This window comes from Dryobates pubescens, chromosome 8, assembly GCF_014839835.1.
Source record: "Dryobates pubescens isolate bDryPub1 chromosome 8, bDryPub1.pri, whole genome shotgun sequence".
Lineage (NCBI taxonomy): Eukaryota > Metazoa > Chordata > Aves > Piciformes > Picidae > Dryobates > Dryobates pubescens.
The window spans coordinates 43349442-43371116 of NC_071619.1; the positions used below are offsets into that span (position 1 = coordinate 43349442).

The 21675-nt window shown below is 49.3% G+C and overlaps 1 protein-coding gene across 1 annotated transcript in view; it reads left to right on the forward strand.

Moving 5' to 3' along the window:
- The window catches only part of FOXJ2 (forkhead box J2), a 42104-nt gene extending 21036 nt beyond the window's left edge, over positions 1-21068 (forward strand). Inside the window, exons 2-11 of the mRNA XM_009896663.2 lie at positions 9251-9603; positions 10050-10124; positions 12310-12378; positions 12731-12871; positions 13290-13485; positions 15801-16124; positions 17160-17261; positions 17701-17901; positions 18617-18715; positions 19224-21068. Coding sequence (XP_009894965.1) covers positions 9271-9603; positions 10050-10124; positions 12310-12378; positions 12731-12871; positions 13290-13485; positions 15801-16124; positions 17160-17261; positions 17701-17901; positions 18617-18715; positions 19224-19312 — 1629 coding nt within the window. The 5' untranslated portion in view covers positions 9251-9270 and the 3' untranslated portion in view covers positions 19313-21068. The remainder of the gene's footprint in view (positions 1-9250; positions 9604-10049; positions 10125-12309; positions 12379-12730; positions 12872-13289; positions 13486-15800; positions 16125-17159; positions 17262-17700; positions 17902-18616; positions 18716-19223) is intronic.
- The last annotated feature ends 607 nt before the right edge of the window (positions 21069-21675 follow it).

The window sequence follows — 21675 nt, forward strand, 5'->3', positions numbered from 1 at the left end:
GTGCTCTTAGGTGGCAGTGACTTCCTTTGGTTGAATTGTTTTCCCCATTGGTAGTTCATGACTAGTGAGAGCTGGGTGCCCCCTATTACCCCATCTGCAAACTTATGGTTTAGTGGGAAGGTGTTTCTCAGCTTGGTCTGCTGCCCCCAGAGGAGGGAAACATGGTTCTAGGGTGTATGATGCTTTCTCTTACCCCTGCCCCAGGGACTGGTTTTCCTCCTTTCACATGCCACTGCAGGCAGGAGCATATTTTCATACAGCAAGTGCTTCTCTTTTGGTTTGCATGACACCTACCAGTCCCTGTGGGCTAATTTTGTATTATGAACAATACCCAGCATCCTCTCACATCCTTCTGAGTTTGATTCCAGAAACATAAACATTGCCTCAAGACCTAGAATTACAGAATGATTTGGGATCATCAAGTCCAACCATTGTCTGACTCTACCAAGTCTGGTGCTAACCATGTCCCTCAGCAGCACATTCCTGCCTCTCTGAAACACCTCCAGGGATGAGGATTCAACCACCTCCCTGGGCAGGCTGTTCCAGTCTTTCAGAACCCTTTCAGTCAAGAAGTTTCTTCTAATACCTAACCTAAACCTCCCTTGGAGCAACCAGAGGCCATTTCCTCTTACACTTCACAGTATCACAAAGGTTGGAAGAGACCTTGAGGATCATAGAGTCCAACCTGTCACCACAGACCTCATGACTAGGCCATGGCACCAAGTGCCACATCCAGTCCCCTCTTGAACACCTCCAGGGATGGGGACTCCACCACCTCCCTGGGCAGCACATTCCAATGGCGAATGACTCTCTCGGGGAAGAACTTTCTCCTCACCTCCAGCCTAAACTTCCCCTGGCACAGCTTGAGACTGTGTCCTCTTGTTCTGGTGCTGGTTGCCTGGGAGAAGAGCCCAACCCCCACCTGGCTACAACCTCCCTTCAGGGAGCTGTAGACAGCAATGAGGTCTCCCCTGACCCTCCTCCAGGCTAAGCAACCCCAGCTCCCTCAGCCTCTCCTCACAGGGCTGTGCTCAAAGCCTCTCCCCAGCCTTGTTGCCCTTCTCTGGACACCTTCAAGTGTCTCAATGTCCTTCCTAAACTGAGGGGCCCAGAACTGGACACAGGACTCAAGGTGTGGCCTAACTAATGCAGAATATAGGGGCACAATGACCTCCCTGCTCCTGCTGGCCACACTGCTCACTACTTCTCACAGGTAGTTAGCAAAATGATGGACAACAGTCTCAGACTCTGCAGGTAGTAAGTATGCTTTCTTTTGCTAATTCCTTACAGGAAACAAACACCACTCCATGAGAGAGAGGAGATATAGATAAATGTTCTTGAGTGTCTTGTTCCTGCCCTTTAACTTCATGAATCCTTATTTTTGTGGGAAAGAACATGCCTTAAAGTGGCAGATTTCCTGACAGAGTTAGCAGAATTGATTCTTTCCCCTCTTTCTCTGTTGGCATAAGAATGCACATTTCTTGCATGTGTAATTTACACAAGTATGTCAGAATTGCCTCTTGCCATCAGAGCAGAAGCTGCTTCTCTGTGCATGTGGTGTTTTTCTGTGTCACTTTTCTTCCTTACTTTCTGACATAGTTTCCTCTGAGAGAGGGACCTCGACCGATTGGACAGGTGGGCAGAGTCCAACAGGATGGCATTCAACAAGTCCAAGTGCCAGGGGCTGCACTTTGGCCACAGCAACCCCATGCAGAGCTACAGGCTGGGGTCAGAGTGGCTGAGAGCTGCCAAACAGAGAGGGACCTGGGGGTGCTGATTGACAGCTGCCTGAACATGAGCCAGCAGTGTGCCCAGGTGGCCAAGAAGGCCAAGGGCATCCTGGCCTGTATCAAGAACAGTGTGGCCAGCAGCAGCAGGGAAGTCATTGTGCCCCTTCACTCTGCACTGGTTAGGCTGCACCTTGAGTCCTGTGTCCAGTTCTGGGCCCCTCAGTTTAAGAAGGACATTGAGACACTTGAAGGAGTCCAGAGAAGGGCAACAAGGCTGGGGAGAGGCCTTGAGCACAGCCCTGTGAGGAGAGGCTGAGGGAGCTGGGGTTGCTTAGCCTGGAGGCTCAGGAGAGACCTCATTGCTCTCTACAGCTACCTGAAAGGTGGTTGTAGCCAGGTGGGGGTTGGTCTATTCTCCCAGGCAACCAGCACCAGAACAAGAGGACACAGTCTCAAGCTGTGCCAGGGGAAGTTTAGGCTGGAGGTGAGGAAAAAGTTCTTCACTGAGTGAGTCGTTCGTCATTGGGATGTGCTGCCCAGGGAGGTGGTGGAGTCCCCATCCCTGGAGGTGTTCAAGAGGGGATTGGATGTGGCACTTGGTGCCATGGTCTAGCCATGAGGTCTGTGGAGACAGGTTGGACTTGATGATCCTTGGGGTCTCTTCTAACCTTTGTGTTACTGTGATACTGTGACACGGAGCTCACCAGTCAGATGGTTCTGGTTTTGCCTCTTTATTGGGTTCTAGGGGTGTTTTTCTGCTTAAGTACTGCAGAAGCTTGCTTACTTGATACTGTTACATCACAGGATCTGTGTTTCAGACACCTAAATAGAAGTGGCCTTATTTTTATAGGAGTTCTCCAGCACTGTCTCCTACTGCTTAGTAGGGCTGTTGAGCATTTCATCCCTGTCCAAATTTACCCTGAGGAACCTAAGTTGAGTCTCCTTCCAATGTTTTGCCAGTGGTGTTTCATTGGATTGGAAGAGCAGCAAATAAAGCAACAGGGAAAGTAAATATAGAGAAGTAACTGTAGAGATTTATTCCAGAACATGCCTCTTCTGTAAGCTGTGCACAGCATAGTTTCATTCATTGTGTGGCTCTCTGCTTCAGCTGTAACTGATCCTGGCTGTCCAGCCTTTGAGCTCAGCCCTGGAGAATGTTTCAGGTGATAAATGCTTATTAGCTGCATTTGCTGTGACCCTTAGAGTGCTGCTCCCAGGTTTTCCAGTCCTGATATATCAGTGGCATTGGACCTTAGATAAGCTCTGACTGGCTTAGAGCAAGCCTTGGCAGAACAGCAGGGCAGGCAGAGGAGAGGTTGTGTAGTCCATTGGCAAGCATGGTACTGCTATCTGATAGACCTCAGGCTGCCTTGCACTCCCAGCCTGAGGTTCAGTTTGCCAGTTGCAAATACTGAAGTCAGTGGCTTTCCTGACAAGCTGGGCTGAAGGATGAGTAGGTCCTGAGTGAATTAGCAGTTACAGGCCATACGCAGTGCTAGGCTGTTCTCTAATGATGAATACATTGTCCTTAGGAGCCAGACAGATTCTCATCTCTTGAGTTGTAGTTTGGATCAGTGCTGGGTTGTCACTTTTGTGTCTTTCTGACCTATCTTGACTTGGAATTATACTTGGAACTGGTTAGTGCTTGAGAAGTGAATGCTGCAGACAGTTTTCCAGCTGGTGATGACTCTGGCTGGGCAGATGGGCAGAGTCTAAAGGCAGGAGATTGAACACATCCAAGTGCCTGGTTCTGCATATTGGCCACAACAACCCCAGGCAGTGCTGCAGGCTGGGGGCAGAGTGGCTGAGAGCAGCCAGGCAGAGAGGGACCTGGGAGTGCTGGTCGACGGTAGGCTGAACATGAGCCAGCAGTGTGCCCAGGGGGCCAAGAAGGCCAATGGCATCCTGGCCTGCATCAGGAACAGTGTGGCCAGCAGGAGCAGGGAAGTCATTCTGCCCCTGTACACTGCACTGGTTAGGCCACACCTTGAGTCCTGTGTCCAGTTCTGGGCTCCTCAGGTTAGGAAGGACATTGAGACACTTGAAGGTGTCCAGAGAAGGGCAACAAGGCTGGGGAGAGGCCTTGAGCACAGCCCTGTGAGGAGAGGCTGAGGGAGCTGGGGTTGCTTAGCCTGGAGAAGAGGAGGCTCAGGGGAGACCTTCTTGCTGTCTACAACTCCCTGAAGGGAGGTTGTAGACAGACAGAGATTGGTCTCTTCTCCCAGGCACCCAGCACCAGAACAAGAGGACAGAGTCTCCAGCTGTGCCAGGGGAGCTTTAGGCTGGAGGTTAGGAGGAAGTTCTACACAGGGAGAGTGATTGCCCACTGGAATGGGCTGCCCAGGGAGGTGGTGGAGTCACCATCACTGGAGGTGTTCAGGAGGAGACTTGACAGGATGCTTGGTGCCATGGGTTAGTTGATTAGGTGGTGTTGGATGATAGGTTGGACACAATGATCTTGAAGGTCTTTTCCAACCTGGTTTATTCTATTCTACCTTACCCTTGGTTTTTAAATCCAGCCCAATGCATATGGACATCCCTTGCCCTGTAAAGTGGGAGATTATGAATTCTGGTCTTAAACTTTCTTTTTGCTTCATCAAAGTTAATTCTGGCTTGCTAACACAGTAGGGGATTTTATTTCAAACACCCTGGATTTCAGTTCCATGTGTTTGTTAGTTGCTAGTAGTTTAGTTTGGTTTCCTTTGGCTTGAGTGGGATCAGAAATGAAGAGTTTGAAAGAAGGTTTGCCAGGCAATAAACAGGGAAGGGAAAGTTGGAAGAATCACAGAATCAATAAGGTTGGAGAAGACCTCAGAGATCATCAAGTCCAACCTATCACCCAGCACCTCATGACTACTAAAGCATGGCTCCAAGTGCCACATCCAGTCCCCTCCTGAACACCTCCAATACCTCCCTGGGCAGCACATTCCAGTGGCTAACAACTGTCTCTGGGAAGAACTTTCTTCTCACCTTGAGCTTAAACTTCCCCTGGCACAGCTTGAGACCGACCTGCTTTGATTTGGCTGCAGTCTTGTTTTATCATACCATTAAGCAGTGTCAAGCTGGTGTACTCCCTGGGTCAGGTGAATGAGATATGCAGCAAAAATTACAGCAGATACCACTACTAGAGAATGTATTCTTTCCAATAACTTTCTGCATTACCTTACATTACATTAACTTTCTACATTCTTTTTACATGAAGTGATTTCTGCACTGGCAGTGCTCTGGAATTGCCACCTTGCTTAAGGTTTGAGAGTGCCTGGTTTTTACAGATGCCACATTGCCAGGATACAGACTTAGAAATCCAATAACATGATCAAGTTCAAACTTAGGACAACAAATCTTATTCCACTGTTTTGTAATTTCCCTTGTGATTGCTATTGTGTTTGAGTTGCCACTTTCTGTCCTCAATTACTGTCTAGCATTTGTATTCTTAAAGAGAACAGAATAGAATACACCAGGTTGGAAGAGACCTTCAAGATCACCACATCCAACCTATCATTCACCACCACCTAATCAACTAAACCATGGCACCAACACCCTATCAAGTCTCCTCCTGAACATCTCCAGTGATGGTGACTCCACCACCTCCCTGGGCAGCACATTCCAATGGGCAATCACTCTCTCTGTGTAGAACTTCCTCTTAATCTCCAGCCTAAACCTCCCCTGGCACAGCTTGAGACTGTGTCCTCTTGTTCTGGTGCTGGTTGCCTGGGAGAAGAGACCAACCCCCACCTGGCTACAACCTCCCTTCAGGTAGTTGTAGAGAGCAAGAAGGTCTCCCCTGAGCCTCCTCTTCTCCAGGCTAAGCAACCCCAGCTCCCTCAGCCTCTCCTCACAGGGCTGTGTTCCAAACCCCTCACCAACTTCGTTGCCCTTCTCTGGACTCACTCCAGCAGGCCAACCTCCTTCCTAAACTGAGGGGCCCAGAACTGGACACAGGACTCAAGGTGTGGCCTAACCAGTGCTGAGCACAGGGGCAGAATGACCTCCCTGCTCCTGCTGGCCACACTGTTCCTGCTGCAGGCCAGGAGCTGCTGCCTTTTGCTGAGGAGCAGCTGGTTCAGCCCTGGGTGCCTGGTGCCTCTGTAGGCAAGACAGTTTTTAATGCATGATTTAGGGATTTTGTTTTCTTGCCAAAGATGTTTATAAAATGGGGAATGGAAATACTCAGATTCTTAGTGTGGGTGTAATGTGATCCAATCCTGACCTTGCTTGTCTCCCTGACACTTGTCTTTCACACCAGCACACTGAAGCTTGTGTACCTGGGGTTGATTCTATTGCATTGTCAGCCTCACATTTTACTGCAGGGCAGTCGTTCCAAATGTGCTGCTGATAGAACCTGTGCAGAGCTCAAGCTCTGTGAAAAGGGCAGTATTTTCCTCTGCTTCTTGAGTCTCTCATGATGCAGACTGTTATCTTAATCTGTGATAGGCTTTCATAACCTAATTGTCTTGATTCTGTGCTTGTCTTAAAAAGAGGGGGCTGGGAAATCCGTATTGATTTTGGTTTGGATTTGGATTGTTAGCAGGGCTGGTATCTTATAATAGCTTAACATGCAGCAGTTTAACATAGCAGTCATTTGTTCTCTGACTGCACTGTGGAAATGAAAATTCAGATGAGTGACACTTAGAAAATTAAGCATTCAAGTGGTATTTAGTTCATGCTTGTTTTCTCCTAGGTTGAACACCACTTTTATCGAGGGCTGTACCTGTAAAGCCACCATGCAAATTTAGCCCTCAGTCAGGTATGTGGATCAGCCCTGTGTCCATCTCTGCTGGATAAAAAAGACATTGCTGGTTTTCCCTTTTATATCTCAGGGACAAATGGTGCTGCTTTATGTAAGTTAAAATGTTTGAGAGCAGGTCAATTCAGGCAAAATTTGGTTAGCAACCCCTTGACAAGGGTGGGTAACAGAAAGCCTTTTGCAGCTCCTGTTCATCTAGTTGGCTGTGCATCAAGTAGTTGTTAAGATAGTATGGCACATGATTAGATAGATTAATTAGTAGCAATTGGGCTTTTCCTTTCCCCCACCAACAGGAAGATGTTTCCCCTCCTACAGATACTGTAGTGCTGCAATTCTGCCTTTCAGTCTGGGCCTGCCTAGTAGTGAGAGTGCTTCACGTTAGCTGTGCGACTAAGAGATGCTTCAGACGCCACTACTTGTGGTGCTGGAGGCATGGGGTAGGTGTTTGAGCCCCAGGAGGTGCAATGAGCACGTGCAGGCAAACAAGGGGTTTAGCACATACAAAGGTGTTGGAGCATGGGCAGCTTCTGTGCCGTGAGAGAGAGGAGCAAGTGTAATGCATATGGCTGTGGGGGAAGAACGAGGAGCTCGTGTGTCAAAATGCTGGGTGTGTGTGTCTGTGGGCCCGTGCCTCCACACTGTTTATTGTCAAATAGCTATTTTTAGATTGAGTATGCAATTGGTGTTCCTGCAGATGGGTGTCTCCCTGTCTCATCAGATCCACTCGTGTGAGTGATGCACTTGGTGGGAGGTGTCTGCTGGGGAATTGTTCTGGGCGGTGTGCTCATCGTGGTGTGCTCTCACGTGTACACCTGTGGTTGATTTGGGGGGGGGGTGTGCATAAGCAGCTGTGTGTTTGTGCATTTACCTCTTGTGTGCAGCACTGTGCTCCAGGGCTGTGTGATCTCACCCTGCAAAAAGAGATGAATTTCAGAAATGAAAGATGCAGAACGTGCAGCATCCAAACAGGATCCTTCCCTTTATGCAAAGAGGTGCAGAGCAGTGCAGGCTGTGGTCATGGAAACTTAGCTGCCTTCTCCCAGACTTCAGGGGATTGCTCCTAGGGAGAGTGATGCAGCCAGTTAGGAGTAAGAAAGATGATCTTTGCTGCTATCTGTTTTACCTTGAGTCCTGTGTCCAGTTCTGAGTCACTCAGTTTAGGAAAGATGTTGAGTTGCTGGAACGAGTCCAGAGAAGGGCAACAAAGCTGGGGAGGGGTCTGGAGCACAGCCCTGTGAGGAGAGGCTGAGGGAGCTGGGGTTGCTTAGCCTGCAGAAGAGGAGGCTCAGGGGAGACCTCATTGCTCTCTACAACTACCTGAAGGGATGTTGGAGCCAGGTGAGGGTTGGTCTCTTTTCCCAGGCACCCAGCACCAGAACAAGAGGACACAGTCTCAAGCTGTGCCAGGGGAGGTTTAGGCTGGATGTTAGCAAGAAGTTCTTCATAGAAAGAGTAATTGGCCATTGGGATGTGCTGCCCAGGGAGGTGGTGGAGTCACCATCACTGGAGGTGTTTAGGAAGAGCCCGGATGAGGCCCTTGGTGCCATGGTTTAGTTGATCAGATGGTGTTGGGTGAGAGGTTGGACTGGATGATCTCAAAGGTCTTTTCCAACCTGGTTTGTTCTGTTCTGTTCTGTTCTGTTCTATTCTATTCTATTCTATTCTATTCTATTCTATTCTGTTCTATTCTATTCTATTCTATTCTATTCTATTCTATTCTGTTCTGTTCTGTTCTGTTCTGTTCTGTTCTGTTCTGTTCTGTTCTATTCTGTTCTATTGTACTGCTTTGTGTCCCACAAAAGCCAGCATACAACTTTGTGTGTTAAGCGTACAATTTCCGTAGAAGTTCTTCCTGCTATCTATTTCCTTTGTATTGAATAATTGTTAAGTAGAAACCTGGTGGTACAGGTTGGACAGAGGTGTTTCACTTCTACAAGGGGAAATACATAATCATCATGAGAGGAAAGATCCTGAGTCTGTTCTCACCGTGTGGCAAACTTGTTCTGTGTCTTGGCACGGGTGCATTTTTGTCCTGTCTCAGGTTTGGGGAGAATATGTGTCTGTGTATTAAGCAAGGTTTAATTCAGTAAGCCAACATGTATATTTGGGCCATATGGGCAAAGCTTTAACTGTGATGAGCTTAATACAGGCTGTTCCACCTTGACATGGCAGATGTAATTTATCTGTATCTAGTATTATGCATGATCTTGGTGTTTTAAAACCAGATATGTAATCCTAGCCCAAAGGAGTAGGATTCATTATGATGTCACCTGATGCAAAAAAGGAGGCTGGGCCTTAGAGAGCAATTTAGTTCCCCTCAAGTTAAGACGGTCACAGTTCTGGCTTTGCCAAGTGATCTGATTGACTTTTCCCTTACCTGACACAGTACTGGGTTATGAGTCATCATGGTGAAGGGTCCCAAGGTCGTTGCTTACGTAGTAAAGGAGTGTATGTGATCCAGCTGCCTAAAATACTCCACTCCAAGATCCTAGTTCTTCACCTGGCAACAGTTGGGATGCGCTGGGTAAGACTGCCTAACAACCTTGCCATCAGCGCCGTCCCAGATCTTATCAGCAAGGATGGTCCTCCCAGAGACGTAGGCATAGGCCTTTTTGGATGATTCTGACTGGCTGTGTCCAGGTACATGAAGCAGGGACACAGGTATTTGTGACAGAGGGAGAAGCAAAGGAGGAGTGCAAATGGATGCTTGTGTTCTTAGGGTTCACCTTGTTTGTATCTCAGGAGCTGCCTTTCTGCTCCTTTCTCCTCACAGATACTCCTGTTTCCAGCAGCATGGCCTCTGATCTGGAAAGCAGTCTCACTTCCATAGACTGGCTCCCACAGCTTACTTTAAGGGCTACTATTGAGAAACTAGGGGGGTCCTCACAAGCAGGCCCTCCGGGAGCTGCCCGGAAGTGCGCCCCAGGCTCGCCGACAGACCCCAACGCCACCCTGAGCAAGGACGAGGCGGCGGTGCACCAGGACGGGAAGCCGCGCTACAGCTACGCCACGCTGATCACCTACGCCATCAACTCCTCCCCGGCCAAGAAGATGACGCTCAGCGAGATCTACCGCTGGATCTGCGACAACTTCCCCTACTACAAAAACGCCGGCATTGGCTGGAAGGTGAGGGCTCGCTCCACTGAGGGGCCTTTCCTTGGTCTAGGTAGGGGAGCGACTTCCTGAACGTCCTCGCCGAGCAGAATAGGAAGAGCAAAGACTGGAGAAAACACAGTCCCCAAAGTCCTGTTTTCTCTGTGGGTGTGTGATGGCCCCTGGAGAAGGAGCATGCAAAAACAAACCCCAAAACCTCACAAATGCACATTGCTACCCGCCTGTGCCTCACACTGATACTGCCTGCATTGCAGCTCCTGTAGATGTGCAGCCCCCTGTTATGCATCCTGAACTATCCCTATCCTTTTCAAAGCTCTGGCCTGCTTCGTTACAGGTACAGGTAGTGAGCTGTGGCTTTTCTGTATGTGCCATCCTGTTTTCTCTCCCTGCTTCCAGGCACAGTCAGGATGTTGTTTGCCTTTGTTGTAACACTGCCCTTTATGTCTTGCTCTCGTCAGAACTCCATTCGTCATAACCTCTCCCTGAATAAATGTTTCCGGAAGGTGCCTCGACCGAGAGATGATCCTGGAAAGGTAAGAGATCTGCACGCTGCTGGGCAGGCAGTATCACTGCAGGGAAGAAGCCAGGGTTGCCCTTTCTAAGTCATGGTTGAAATTTGAAACCTAAAGTGTGGGCAAAAATGGAAGCAGTACTAAGATTTACTGCAGTGCTTTGGCCATGGAAACATTCATTTAAAGGGAGCCTATAAAGAGACCTTAATGATTTTAGCAGTGGCTTTTCTGATCTGTGATCTTTGTTTCACTTGAAAGATACTGGAAGAAGGAGGGGGGGAAATGAGGCCATATGTACTTGATTAGTTTTATTTCTTTTTGTTCTTGATCTTTGCATATAAAATGTGTGTCTGGTCCAATGTATTCTGTTATGAAAGACACTGATGCCTGGTGGTGAGCAGCAGGACTGTGATGTGACATCGTGGGTTTCATGGAGGCAAGATCCAGGGGAGCAGGAGATCCAGGAGAGCAGAATTACTGCCTGCTTAGACAGAAGAACATTAGGTGTTGGAGAAAAATGTCATCCTCAGTTCAGATCTGTAAAACTCATTTACAAGTAAAACTGAAGAATTTGGCTATGTAAGGACCAATAAAGCTCCAATGAAGTATGTATAGACTACTCACCCCCATCCTGAAGTTACCAGAAAGGGCCACTTGCTCAGGCCTTTTGTTTCAGGTTATATTTAAAGGGCTAAGTGGTGTTCAGTTGGCACCTATAAATGGAAGTAGTACATCTTTGAAGATCACTGCTCAAAAATACCATTGATCATTTGATTTCTTCAAGGAGATTCTAACTGACTTTAGTGTATATGTTTGCAGTTGTTCGTTGGCACATTGGGCTGGGCTTACAATGAGAACCTGGCCCATGCCTGTCACTGACTGCTCACATTTCAGCTGGAAGTTAAAATGAGCTAAATCACACTCTAGAGCTCTCTTTGTGTTTATTCAGAATACAACAGACATAATTATAGACTACTTTATGTTGAAGGGGACCTCTGGAGGTCAACATGCATGCTCACTTCTCTCCCAGACAGGGACAGGTTACATTGGGCTGTTGAGGTCTTACTGAGTTTTGAGTATCTCCAGGGACAGAGATACTGCAACTGGGCAGTTAGCTCCAGTGCTGCAACACCATCATTCTGAAGAAGTTGTTATTTATATCTGATTATAATTTCCCTTGCTGTAACTTAGATTTGTTCCCTCTTATTCTTGTGCTTTGCATTTTCTGAGAAGAGTTGGATTTATTCTACCCTCTTTATAATCCCCTTACACAGTTGAAGACAGTGGTTAGATCCCCTTAGCCTCTTGTTCAGGCTAAACAGTTCTGTATGTGTGAGCTGTTTGTACATCATGTGTTCTGGTTCTTAAGCGCCGTGGTGGCCCCTCTTTGGATGCATTCTGGCATGGCAGTGTTTGTCTAGGGCACAGTACTCAAAGTGGAGTCTCACAAGTTTGGGGGAAAAAAAGCAGTCCTTCTTGCTGTCCCTGCCCAGTCTGAACACTGAACGTGTTTTCATCAGTCAGTAACAAATTCATGTGGTGAGGAAGGTACTGAGGAGGGTGTGCAGGCCTAAAAGAGTTGGCCTAGCTTGTATTAAGACATCCTCTGCTCTTATCAAGGTTTCTGAATATCTGAAGGATGGTGGTCAAGAGGATGGGGCTGGGCTTTTTTCAGTGGTGCCCAGCGATAGGACAAGGGGCAATGGGCACAAAGTAGAGTTCAGGAGGTTTTCCCTAAACATAAAGAAAAACTTTGCTGTGAGGGTGCCAGAGCACTGGACCAGACTGCCTGGAGAGGTTGTGGAGTCTCCTTCTCTCTAGAGAAGGACTTTAAAGGCCCACCTGGACATTGTGATCCTGTGCAACCTGTTCTAGGCAAACCTGCTTTTGCAGGGGGGTTGGACTGAATGATCTCCTGAGGTCCCTTCTAAGCCCTACCAGTCTGTGATTCTTGGTGCCCTGTCTCTGAGTGATGAAAACAGAGAGTATTCTGCCTTCCACCAGAAGCATCACACTTCATTGTTCATACAGCTCAGTGCAAGGGAGGAATCTCTTTCTAGCATCCAAGTCTTGGTTGTCTGCTGTCCTGGAGGGTGGTCCTTGTGATCCTAATGTTTAGTTGGTGCTGAGTTCTTTAAGGCAGTAACTCCCTGCTTCAAGGAGCTGTCCAGTTGAACCCTGCATTCACAATGGGTCTTCTTCCTAGGGCTCCTACTGGACCATCGACACGTGTCCAGACATCTCCCGCAAGAGGCGGCATCCTCCGGATGATGACGTGAGTGTTGCTCTTTCCAGACAGCATGGGGTAATTCCCTTCTTGTTTCAAGGAGTCCTTCCTGCACCAGGCTATGGTATTGCTTTGGAGGCAGAGTGTACAGATGATGGGGAGACAAAGGCTATAAACTATCATGTATGTCCTGCTGATTGGCCATTGCTGCTGTTCGGTAGCAAAGTTAATCTTGTTTAAAGTCCTTTATCCTTACTCTTCGGTGACTAAGGCTCAGTCCACCTCTTGTGAAAGACATGAACTCGTACAGCAGGGGAGCTGGCTTCCCATCTGCAGTTTCACTTCTCCGTCTGGTTTGGACTTCTGCTCCTTTCCTTTTCTCTTTCTTCTCCATCCGCAGATGCCACAAGACTCCCCAGAGCAAGAGGCGAGTAAAAGCCCCCGAGGGGCTGTTCCAGTCAGCACAGAAGCATCTTTGCCACCTGAGGCAACCTCCCAGCTGTCACTCCAGAGCACCACCCCCATTGCCAACTACAGTCAGGTGAGCCACAAGGAGAAGGGTGTGGTGAGGGGTGGGAAGAGGAGGAGGGTGGAGAGTGTGCAAATGGAAAAGCAAAGTGGTAAGAAGAGAGGGGTTCATGAAAATGGATAATAGAAAGGCAAAAAGAAGGGAAGAGGCAGAAACTGAGGAGGAAGGTAACTTTAACAAAGGCCTGCACAGGGATAAAGGCACGATGTCATTAGATAGCTGAAGAAAAGGCTGGAGCCAGTGTGCTGTGGAGGAAGAGCAGTGCTTGACTATCCTTATTGAAAGCAGCCTTTGGGAAGATACCTTGGGATATGAGCTAAGCAGTAGGGGTTATCACTGCATATTCTACCTGTATCTAGTCCCTGGATCTCTGTTTCAAGTTGCAAAGCCTAGAACAAGCTGAAGGCCTTACTTCTCTCTTCCTTAGCAGGGTGCAGGGCCTGTGGATGTTGCCTCTACTGTAGCAGGGGGGCAGGGCCGTGAAGGGGCTGATGTGCCAACTCCACTGTACAGTGCCAACCATGACTTCAAATTCTCCTATTCTGAGATCAACTTCCAGGATCTTAGCTGGTCCTTCCGGAATCTCTACAAATCCATGCTGGAGAAATCCTCTTCCTCCCAGCACGGTGAGTAACCGCCTGCGTCACGGGGGTGGGCAGGCACCTGCCCACACAGTCCTGGCCACTGAGCTGTCCTCGGTGTCTCTCAGCTCCTTCCTCGGTTAGGAACCTGTGCAAACAGCCTTCCCTTCTCTGGCGTGCTGTCATTAGCCCTGCCAGGGGCAGATAAGCAATCTGCACGTCCTTTATCGCTTCCCTTAGGTTTCCCAGAATGAAGAGGTTTAAAAATGCCTTGGGTTGGTGCAGAAGCAGAGACTGAAATGGCTGGAGGGCAGAGAAATGACCACCTGAAGGAAGGCATGTTGGAGGAATACTCAGAATCTGTCAGGCTAGAAACCATAAGGAGAGGAGTGTTCCATGTGGAGTTTCTCCAGAAGGAGAGTCGAAAGCCCTTTGTGCTCAGATCTGTCCCTAAAACCAGGATTGTACAAGGCCTTGGAGATCTGACCTTTGAGAGTGGGGCAGAGAGCCTACAGCTCCATCCATAGCTTGCATTTCTGGCATTAAGGATGCAGCCACCAGAGGGCAGGACTGAAAAGACAGCAGGAGATGTTCATGGAAAACACCAGAAAAATCCACAGCTGTTCCTCCTCCCTTGAAACACTCCTGTAAACATTAGTCTGAGGTGAAAAGGAACGTATTGCCTTCTCACCTGTGCTGTCAAACACTACACAGTGGAGGCAGAGTCTGCTTCTCTAGGAGTAGCCTCCTGAACTGCTAGCTTCAGTGAAATAAAAATGTATTGCTTTTACTGCTTTCATCATGCTGGCACTTGAGATCCCTGAGTAGGAGCCTGCTGCGGGAGGTGGTGTGGACTAAGCAAGCTACAAGCCTGAGCTCAGTGTGTGCCTCTCTCAAACCTTAGCAGGGCTCTGATTTGGTTTCCCCCCCAAGTCTTCAGCTGTGAAACCTTGCAGGTTTTGAGGACATCTTGTGAGCAGCTTTTGAGTCAGGATGGCAATATGCATCTTATTTGCTCCATTAAAGGAGGATGCTCTAAGGGTTGGTTTTGAATCTAGTGAAAAAAGATAAAGCTTGCTTGTGGATGGTCAAGTGAGGGCATTCAAAGCAAGGAAAGGGTAGCTCAGCTCAGGGCATTGTAATGCCCTTCACTCCAGTTTCTCCCAGAGGTTCTACAGCATGAGGGGAGACCAAACCAGGAAAGCAGCTGTAAGAGAGGTGCTGAGCTCCTGCTGTGGGGAAGAACAGAGCACACCTGATGCTCTGACATGTGGTGGATGTCTCAAATACTCGAGTATGGACATGATGCACTCAGTCAGTCAAGAATGAAAGTATGAAGAGGAGCCCTGGTGTGTGCAATATGCTCTCCCTGCAGAAGCAGTAGAATGTGTGACCTCTAGTGATCAGTGTGAGGAAAACTGGGCAGGTTCCCACTGGAGCTGCTCTTAAAAGGAGAAGTGAAGGGAGCTGGTGGCAACAGCCACTCCAATTCAGCAAGTTACCTGTTCTCTAAATATTTTGTTGTTTGACTTGGCTTAATGGTAGCTTCTAGGAAAACATGTGGGTGACATGTCAAGAAAGCATGGCTTACTGTAGTGGATAGAAGTAAAAGCCAGAGAGGACTTTAAGCACCTAACTCAGTACTAGAAGTACTTCTTGTGTGAAGGAAGACACTGAGGTCCTGGAGTGGTTTCAGAGAAGGGTAAAGCTGCTGAAAGGTCTGGAGAACAGGTCTCATAAGGAGCAGCTGAGGGGGAACTGGAGTTGTTTAGTCTGGAGAAAATGGGGCTGAGGGGAGCCCTTCTTGCTCTCTACAACTGCCTGAAAGGAGGTTATAGCCAGGTGGGTTCTGTCTCTTCTTCTGAGCATCAAGTGATAGGATGAGAGGAAATGGCCTCCAGTATCACCAGGGGAGGCCTAGGCTGAATATTAGATGAAACTTCTTCCCTGAGGGGGTTCTCAAACCCTGTAACAAGCTTCCCAGGGAGGTGGTTGAATCCCCATCCCTGTGTTTAAAGAAGGCAGAGATGTGGTGCTGAGGGATATGGTTAAGCACCAGATTCTCTAGAATAGAGAGTGATCAGACTCTGTGATCTTAAAGGTCTTCTCCAACAGAACATTATTCTGGGATTCTGTTTACATCCTGATGTGGTTTTGTTGTAGGGCCTTTAGTTTTGGCCAGAATCTGGAGTCCAGTGGGCTGATAATGGTGCTGGTGAGTTGCTGGCTGCCTGTAGAGGGCACTCCAGAAGCTTCAGAAACAGCAGGATGGGCAGTGTGAAATGAGAGCTGGACAATAGAAGCAGAGGTCTGATCCAGGCAGCTCTTAGAGCTTTCTCCTCTTTTCTTTTACCTGGCAGGTTTCTCTTCTCTCCTTGGTGATATGCAGCCCTCCAACCACAACTACTACATGTACCAACAGCAGCAGCAGCAAGGCCCTTCATCAGTGGGTGCTGCCACTCCACTCCACACTCCAACCCCAGAGGGTTGTCCATCCCAAGGGGGAAAACAGCAGGGTGGTGAAGGTTATGGCCCTCCACCAGTGATGTCCATGCATCCACCCCCAATGCAGCATGGAGGCTACCACCAGCATCAACAACATCACCCACACTCCCACCCACAACAGCAGCCACACCAGCAGCAGCAGCAGCAGTCACAGGCTTCAATCAACAGTGCTGGCTTTGGTGAGTCAGGGGGGAGGGAAAGCACAGCTGGGGAAAAGAGAGCAGTGAGGAGCCCTCAGGCACAAATTCCACAGGTAGTGCCTGTACTGGTTGACAGCCATCTGAACATGAGCCAACACTGTGCCCAGGTGGCCAAGAAGGCCAACAGCATTCTGGCCTGTGTCAGGAACAGTGTGACCAGCAGGACCAGGGAAGGGATTGTTCCCCTGGACTCAGCCACGTCTTGAGTACGTTTGGTTGAGTTCTGGGGCTCTCACTGCAGGAAAGACATTGAGGTGCTGAAGTGTGTCCAGAGAAGGGCAAGGAAGCTGCTGAAGGGTCTGGAGAACAGGCCTTGTGAGGAGCAGCCAAGGGAGCTGGGGTTGTTTAGTCTGAAGGAAGGGAGGCTGTAGGAAATGCTTCTTGCCCTCCACAACTCCCTGCCAGGAGGTGGTAGTGAGGTGGGTGTTGGTCTGTTGCCCCAGGTAACTCATGACAGGATGAGAGGAAATGGCCTCAAGTTGCACCAGGGAAGGGTTAGGTTGGAAATTAGGAAAACTATCTTTACTGAAAGAGATATGAAGCATTGGATCAGGCTGCTCAGGAAGGTGGTGGAGTCACCCTCCCTGGAGGTGTTCAGAAAAGGAGTAGACATGACACTGTGGGTTTAGTGTGCAGGGCTGTGTTGGTTTGATGGTTGGACTTGGTGATCTTAGAGGTCCTTTCCAACCTTAATGCTTCTCTGAGTCTGTATAATGGTGCATGGGGAAAGGGTGAAAGCCAGTTAGGATTTGAGATCTGAGAGGAAAAGTGCCTCCTTAATGAAGGAAAGAAGGACATGTTGACAGTGGACTTGGGACTTTGTCTAGAGCTGCAGGATGAAGTCAGGGTCCAAATGGAAAAGGAGGCACTGTTCCTGGTCTTCCAAGGGAGACAGAATGTCTGGCTGCTGTAGCATCAGGCTCCTTGGTTCAGAGGGGACAACAATTTTACATGAAGGGGTGGAGGGAAAGGGGGAGCCTCTATCAGAATAATCTTGTCCCCATTTCCTTCCAGCTTTCCCCCCTGATTGGTGCTCCAACATTGACTCCCTGAAGGAAAGCTTCAAGATGGTAAACCGGCTGAACTGGTCTAGCATTGAGCACTCCCAGTTCTCAGGTCAGTGTTGGCCTAGTGGCTCAGTGACCAGGGCTGCAGCCTAGAGGGCTTTGCCTGGATGTTTTCTCAATGTAACCCTGTCGAGTCCTTGGGTTTCTCAGTGACTCAACTCTTCTATTGGTAAAATGAGGTGTTGTGCTTCATGGGGTCTGGTAGAGACCCTGAAGCACTTGAGGAATTTGGGGCAGGGGGAATAATTCATAAGAGTATGTCAGGAAGGTAATGGATTTATTTCTCCCCTCCTACTCCTCCCTCCCCCATCTGCATCAGTGAGACAGTACCCTAGACAGAGAGCTCTGCAAGAGTTTGGTGACAGGTTTGAAGCGGTGAAGTTGGGTTTTCAGGGAGCAGGTGGCATTTAGGGATGGAAGAGTGAAAGTCTCAGCAGGGAAGGCCACAGTGCAGTGCTGTCTCTGACACCATCATCTGTCCCCTGCAGAGCTGATGGAGAGTCTGCGCCAGGCTGAGCGGAAGAACTGGACGCTGGATCAACACCACATTGCCAACCTCTGCGACTCCCTTAACCAATTCCTTACCCAGACTGGGCAGCTCCCTCATCTGGTTGGCCCACAACAGCCCCCTCGAATCTCTGATTCTTGTGCCCTGAACAGTGGCAAACAGGAGCAACCCATGAATCAAGGTAAGCAGGAGGGAGACTAAAAGGACACATACATTAAGGCCCAGCTCTGTAATGTCCTCAACCACTTGCAGCCTTGCCAGGCAGTGCAGCACTGAGCAACCCAGGGCTCAGCTCTCAGAGCTGTTCATTTGGCTGTAAAGAATTAGGATGTCCTATGTCTGTGGCCTAGACAGACTTGTGAGTACCACTGACAGCAGCCTTTCCAGTCAGAAAAGCATTTGAAAGGTAAAGGAGGAGGGAGGTGGTGGGTTTTGCAGGTGACCAGCAGAAAGGAATGGCAAGGTAGAGAGGAGAGCTGTTCCAGGTGGCAGGAGCTGTACAGAAGAAAGCACTTGGCAACTGTGTTGGAGAAATAGCCATTGGATGGCAGGAGGATGTGCTCTCAGGAGAGCAGAGAGGCTGTCAGGGTCTTGATAGAACTGTGACGGTGTGTATATTCTAGCCATGAACTTACTTAATGGATGCTGTTGAGCCAGCTCGTGGTATTTCTGGATGAAAATGTTTTTCTTTCACACTAGAGAAATTCCTGCTGGTTCCAAGAGAAAGATTGCTGAACAAGCTATAGCTTGCAGTTAGAACCCAACAGCTGAACACCTCCTCAGTCTCCCATGGGTCTGAGTGAGTTCCTTTGTGGCAGAGCTGCCGCTCAAGTCAGAGCCAAGACAGCTGCACAGAAACATGAACAGGTTTTTGTTTTATTGCTCTCCTTTCGCAGTCAATTCCTATGGTCAGCCCCAGCCTCCCCATCTCTTCTCTGGGCCGTCTCCTATGTATCAGATTTCCACCCAGGACTCTCCAGGATACAATCGCCCAGGTAAGGAGCAGCACTGTGAGCACTAACAACCAGTTCTCAAGTCCTTCATGCAGTCAAGTGGAGCACTGAGAGCGGAGAGGAAGCCTGGACTGCCAGGGCCCCTCTGTTTGGGGCTCTGCCATTGCTCTGGCAGGGGTTAGGATTTCAGTGGCCTCATGTCTTTCACTTTACATGAGTGCTTATCTAGCTCAGCCTCACCTCCAGTTGCTTGCTTGTAGGCAGCTTTACATGAGCAGCTTCTATCGATGAGGTCCTTTGTGCTGTAAGGGAAGTTGAGAAGGCTGAAAGTTAAGCTCTGTAGATGCTGCTGTGGAGAATTTCCCAGCACACCACCTAGAGACATCGGTAGGTGCTGTGTGATGGAGCAACTCGTGCCAATAGCATCGCTGCTTATGGGACTGTTGGAAGGGGGAAGGCCCAAGGTTCTTATGCTTGCTTTTGCCCACCGTGGAAAAGCTGACTCTTCGTTCTAACTGCTCTCTTTCCCTTCTCTTCTTTCTTGGCCCAGCTCACCATCTGGTTCCTCGGCCTCCAGGGCCTCCTCCAGGTGCCAATGAGGAAATCCCTGATGATTTCGACTGGGACTTAATCACCTAGCAAATTACAGACTCGATAGCCCGTCCTTTGTGAAGGACGAGGGAGGGGAGGGGGACAGGGGGCCAGCGGTGCCAGCACCACCCTCCCCAGCCTCCCTGCCTCACCTGTGTATAGATCTATATTCTTTATCTCCGCCAGAGAAGCCACCGCAAGATGCTGCCGAAGATAATCCTTCCTTGCCTCCTGTTTTTTTTTTCTTCTTTTTCTTTTGGTTATTATTATTATTGTTATTATTATTACCAATAATTGAGCACAGCCCTCCCCCTCCTCTGGTGGCCTCGGGCGCATCAGAATGGCTTCTTTCATGTCGTGTGGAGGGCAGAAAGATGGGTCCTCGGTGCCCTGAAAAGACCTCGCAAGGCTGAGTCCTCGAGCGCATCTTCCTCTGCCTCCGTTGTTTCCCGGTTAACAATCCCTCTTTCCCTTCAAGGTGGCCAGCAAACCTGCCACGTTGGCTACCGGAGTGAGAGAGCCTAGTGAACCCTGGCGGCCTCTACTTTTGTTGTCTCATGAATGTCGTGACGGTCAGGGGGCTAAAGGGACACTGGAGCACGTCTTAGCTCTGTGAACTTTCTGGCACCGGGAGGAAAAGTAGAGTTCCCAAGTGCAAAAGGAAGGGGTAATCCCTAAGGCAGGGAGAGCTGAGCTGGGAGGGTAGCCCTTAGTTTGGAGAAAGGAGAAGGTAGCAGAGAGGACATTTCAGCAGAAAAGTTGAGTTTAGGAGTGCTGTGTCATCCGTGAGGACTGAGAGCGTGAGGGAGTTCTGCCCTGCTCTGTGCACTGCCTTTTGCAGTCTCCAAGTGAAACAGCCACAGCTGTCAGACGAAGCAGCAGTCAGGGGTGGCACGTGGTTCAGCAAATGCCAGTCCCCAGAGCTTTTCATGTCACCCCACACCTCTTCAGACCCTTCTTCAGAATGTGTCACGAGGCTCTTACTTGCACATGCAAATTGGGAAGTTTCCTTCCATCAGTACTTTTTCAGTTGCCAGCCCCTTGCATTTCTTTGGAGACTGTCCTTGCCTGCAGTTGGAGAGTGGCCAAAGCCAGGAGCCTTGTGGCTTGGGTGCAAGTTCTCAGTCAGTGGTTCCCCTTTGGGGAATAAGCTAATGGTGGGGAGAGAAAGCTGCTGCTCAGAGGGGAGATGGAGTAGAGGAGTTCTGGTCAAATAACTGGGAGGCCCTCACGAGAGGGTTTTGTAAGAGGTACATGAGAAGAGAGAGGACAAAGTGGGGCAACTGTTTTAAACCAAACAGACAGAGGTCAGTATAAAAGGGAGGAGGATGGGTCTCCCCTTGCAGTGTGGCTGGGGAGATGATGGAATCGGGTGTAAGTCCTGAGGAATAAGGGTTGTCAGCACTTGCAAATCAGGAAGGCAGAGAAGGTGCCAGGAACAAGAGAGAGTGTTGAGACTCCATCCCCAAAGCTGTGTCCTGTGTTCCCCTTTTTTCTGGTATGGGCCCATTCTGCCAAACCTCTTGAGATCCCTCTTGGTGTTCTGTAAATCCTCCCCCCAGCCCTTATTCCCTCTCTGCCAGTGAAGGGAACCGAGATGACCTGAAACCATCGTGGCCACTTGACAGGCTCGGGGCAGGGCAGGAGTAGTATCTGCTCTGGCTGCTGCCAGGTGGGGAGCTGGCCTGGCATGTTCCTGTGCTGTAGGGGTACAGCAGTCGGACCTTGGTCAGGGAAGAGGACAGCCTGGACGTGCTGCGGGGAGGGGACAGGCAGTTTTGGTTTGTTGGGTTTTTTGTTTGTTCTGTTTCTTTTTTAAGCGTGTGTTTGAGGGGGGAGGGGGGAAAGTTCATCACTGAGTGTTTCCAAGAGAAAGGAGGAATCCCAGACAACTTGAACACGGAGTCAGCTGCTCTCTCTGCTGCCTCAGGATGGGAGTGGTACAGCTCGGAAGCACAAGTGACAGCCTTGTGTGGAACGTGACACCAGGGACACCGGTGAGAGACAGCCTCTGGTAGGTGCCAGTTAGTGCTTTACAGAGGATGTTAGAGCTGGCCCTGCAGAAGCCTGAAAACACCACCAGGAACAAAACCAACCGAGATGTCTCCTTCTGCGTATCCAAGTGCTCCTCATTTGCATATTTGCCTCATTTGAATATTAAGTTGCGCCTCATTTGTGTATGTAAATACATGCAGGTCGGTGTGCAAATTAGCCTCGTTCCTCTGCCCCTCGTTAGTGTGTTGGAAGGCATGGGGTGGGTGTTGTGGAGCTCTGCAGGGAGGGGAGGGATGGCAGCCTGTCCCCGAGAGGGAGCCGTGGAGAGGCCGCCCTGTGCTGTGTGTCAGTGGTCAGGGAGAGCAGGGCATGGTTTCACCAGTTTATTTTTGTGCATGCTTTCTTAATAAAAAGGA